General features: G+C 43.7%; 1 protein-coding gene across 4 annotated transcripts in view; it reads right to left on the bottom strand.

Annotated features, from left to right (window-relative positions):
* The window catches only part of TXNDC11 (thioredoxin domain containing 11), a 72,737-nt gene that overhangs the window by 7,572 nt on the left and 61,368 nt on the right, over positions 1–3,797 (bottom strand). For all 4 annotated transcript variants that reach the window (XM_021713126.1, XM_021713125.1, XM_021713127.1 and 1 more), the window contains 2 exons: positions 3,417–3,559; positions 2,533–2,642 (listed from right to left, as the gene is read on the bottom strand). In XM_021713126.1, the coding sequence (XP_021568801.1) occupies positions 2,533–2,642; positions 3,417–3,559 (253 nt within the window). The remainder of the gene's footprint in view (positions 1–2,532; positions 2,643–3,416; positions 3,560–3,797) is intronic.

Raw genomic sequence — 3,797 nt, 5'->3', positions numbered from 1 at the left:
GTGGTAGCGCATGCCTGTAATTCCGGCTACTTGGAAGGCTGAGGTGGATGGATCGCCGGAGCCCAGCAGGTCGAGGCTGTGGTGGCCGGGAGCGGCCACTGCACTCCAGCCTGGGCGACAGAGCTTTTCCAGCTACTTGGAAAGGCTGAGGCAGAATGACCACCTGAGCCCAGCAGGGTGAGGCTGTGGTGGCCACAAGTGGTGTCACTGCACTCCAGCCTGGGCAACAGAGTAAGACTCCACCAAAAAAAAAAAAAAAATCCACTCAGAATTCCATTGGGCTAATTGGGACCCTTTTTCTGAGGTTCTCATTCAGGCTTGGTCTGTATGCTTACATTTTTTTACCAGCAATTATCACATATTTTATACTCTCTTCTTTCCAACTAATTATATGAAAAGCACTGTTTTAACGAATGGATAAACCCTCCATTAAATGCCTAACCATAACTTATGTAGCCATTTCTCTACTGGTGGCTATAAACTAGCTCATGCTTCTCTGGAATTCTATTTCAGTAACTCCCCAAAGTAAAATTAATGGGGTCAAAAATGTATAACTGTTTTGTTGATGTCTTGCAAATGTTGCCAAAATGCTTTCCAAAAGAGTTATGCCAATGTACTCATTTCATTAGCTATGCCAATTTCACTTTAACAGAAGATTTTGTCACTTAAAAGCAGTTATTAACTTAGTAAGTATAAATAACACTGTTATTGTTTTAACTTACATTTACTAGGTTATAATTTCCCTCTTTATTTGCTCTCTTCTCCTTTTTTTTTTTTTGAGTCAGAGTCTCTGTCGCCCAGGCTGGAGTACAGTGGCACGCTCACAGTCACCACAGCTCCGACCTACTGGGCTCAGGTGATCCTTCCACCTCAGCATTCCAAGTAGCTAGAACCACAGGTATGTGCCACCATGCCCGGCTAATTTTTTGATTTATTGTAGAGACGAGGTCTCATCAAGTTGCCCAGGCTGATCTCAAACCCTTAGGCTTTGGCAATCCTCTCACTTCTGCTTCCCAAAGTGCTGGGATTACAGACTTAAGCCACCACGCCTGGCTTCTCCTCTACTCACATCCCTGGTTCACATTGGAGTTTCTCACAGCTGTTTCTTAACCCATCTTAATTTTGCAGGGATCTAAAACTAGTATATATGCTAATTTAAAAAACTAGTATATATGCTAGTTTAAAATACATAAAAACTATGTATATGCTGTAAAATATATTAATGTTTCCCTTTCTAGTCTGTTTCCCTTTTTGCATTGCACATGTTTTTAGGATTCTAAACTCTGGTCCCTCAATTGAAGGTTGTGTGATTGGCAAGTTACCTAACCTATGCCTCAGTTTCCTCCTCAATAAAAAGAGAGTGGCCAAATGCAGTGGCTCATGCCCGTAATCCCAGCATTCTGGGAGGCCAAGGCAGGCTGATAGCCTGAGCCCAGGAGTAGTTTCAGACTAGCCTGGGCAACACGGTGAGACCTCGTCTCTACAATTAAAAAAAAAAATTAGGCGTGGTGGCGCATGCCTGTAGTTCCAACTGCTTGGAAGGCTGAGACAGAAGAATCATCTGAGTTCAGCAGGTTAAGGCTATGGTAGCTCGAGTGTGCCACTGTACTCCAGCGACAGAGTGAGACTCGAACTCCAAAAAAAAAAAGAGGGATAACCATCATACTAGCTTCACTGAGTATCCCAAGGAATACATCAGACAATATGGATACACAAAAATCTCTCAGCACAGTTACTCTCAAATTCGGTCCTATTTAGTATGTATAGTATATAGAACAGGTGAAATGTATATGCTGTAAAATATATTAGTAGTCTCCCTTTCTAGTCTGTTTTCCTTGTTTGCATTGCATATGTTTCTATTAGAATCTTTTCATCTTTCTTTCATTATTTTCTCAACTGCTTCTACTCTAGGAGTTTTTATCTCTCAAAGGAGCTAGCAAATCCAACAGTCTACCTTCTGCTGTTTTTTTCTGTGATTTGATCTTTTATATTTAACTCTATCTGGAGCATTGGGGGGGTCAGTTAAAGCTAAACACCCTCCCTAACCTAAACTTCTTACTGCCTCATCCAAATACCCCCATAAAAAATTTAATTTTTCTGTTTATCCAAACCAAAACAAGAAACATGGTTATCTATCAACCAACCCTTCTTCATTGCACAAATGAGGAAACAAGGGCTGGTGGGGAGATGTGCTCTAGTCCCAGGGCCAGCTGGCCACCTTCCACGGTATTTCAAGGGGTCCAAGGGGTCATCCTGGCCATCAGGTCAGTGCTCCTCCCACAGAACTGAACTCACCCACCTATAAATTCAGTTAGGGTTAAACACCAACTGGGAGGAACACTCATAATCCATGAGAAAAATTTCCGTTGCAATGAGGCTCTGCTCATGGCTTCAATCTGACAATTAAATTCAGCCAAGTTTTACTCAAGGCTAATGGAAAACGGGCAGGCCCTCGCACACCATATGGCTAAGCTGCAAAAAAAGAGTGGAGACGGGCACACAGCTCAAAGTGTTGTGCACCAGCTTCCTTACCTGGCCACAACGAATGTATCCACTGGCAGCAGACGAGCAAGCTGGATAAAGACGTGATTGAGGGATGGACAGAAGCCGCACCATGGTGCATAATAAAGCAGCAGAACATCCTGTGGAAAGGGGAAAATGGCAGTTACTCGCACCTGAGAAACGAGCTCGTTTCTTCCATGCTTAGAATCCAGCAGGCATTCAATAAATGCTGCCTATGCAGAAATTACAGTGAAACATTTTATCTTTAGATTACGTGCTTTCTTAAGGACTTTCTGAACCGTGTAAACAATCCACATGTAATTCACTCATGTTCCACAATCCACCTGTCATTTTCCATGCATCAAAAACAATCACTTTCAGCTCTGGAGATTTTCTTGCATCTGGGTCTCTCTTGCTTTACTGCTCAGGTTGGAGTGCAATGGCATGATCATGGCTCATGGAATCCTCGACCTCCTGGGCTCAGGCGATCCTTTTGCCTCAGCCTCCCAAGTAGCTGGGGATACAGGTATGTGCCACCACATCCGGTCTGGAAATTATTATTATTATTATTATTATTATTATTATTGAATTGGAGTCTCACTCTGTCATCCAGGCTGACGCCACGCTCACGGCCACTCCAGCCTCGACCTGCTGGGCTCCAGTGATCCTTCCACCTCAGCCTTACAAGTAACTGGAACTACAGGCACATGCGACCACGCCCAGCTAATTTTTGATTTATTGTAGAGACGCAGTCTTGCCAAGTTTCCCGGGCTGGTCTTGAACCCACGAGTTCAGGCAATCCACTTGTCTCGGCCTCCCAAAGTGCTGGGATTACAGGCTGAGCCACTGAGCCTGGCCATGGAAATTATTTTAATAGGGATATTTTGGCTTTTGCCTCTCTTGCAATTCCATACCTGTTTCTGAAGGACTACTTCCCAAAAGGTATCAGTTGTCACTTCAGTGATTAAATGCCAAGAAGGTAAGTGGGTAGAGTCACTTCCAATGAGATGCCTTTTCAAGGGACTGTAGAGAACGCTGAAGTTTTGAATAAAAGACTCTAAAAATAAAGAGAAAATGAGATCAACTCTTCTCTAGGTGCCAGGAGAGTACCTGACCTACTTTAAAATACACATTTAAAAACGGGAATGACTTCACAGTCTCCCATCTTTATTTATTTATTTATTTTTGAGATGGAGCCTCACTCTGTCGCCCAGACTGGAGTGCAGTAGCCGCTGCCGACCACCGCAGCCTCGACCTGCTGGGCTCCGGCGATCCTTCCACCTCAGCCTTCCAAG

Source organism: Carlito syrichta, unplaced genomic scaffold (genome assembly GCF_000164805.1).
Source record: "Carlito syrichta isolate Samal-C Ts95f unplaced genomic scaffold, Tarsius_syrichta-2.0.1 Scaffold304255, whole genome shotgun sequence".
Lineage (NCBI taxonomy): Eukaryota > Metazoa > Chordata > Mammalia > Primates > Tarsiidae > Carlito > Carlito syrichta.
Note: the sequence above shows the minus strand (reverse complement) of the source record. Positions and strands in the feature narration are given on the sequence as shown.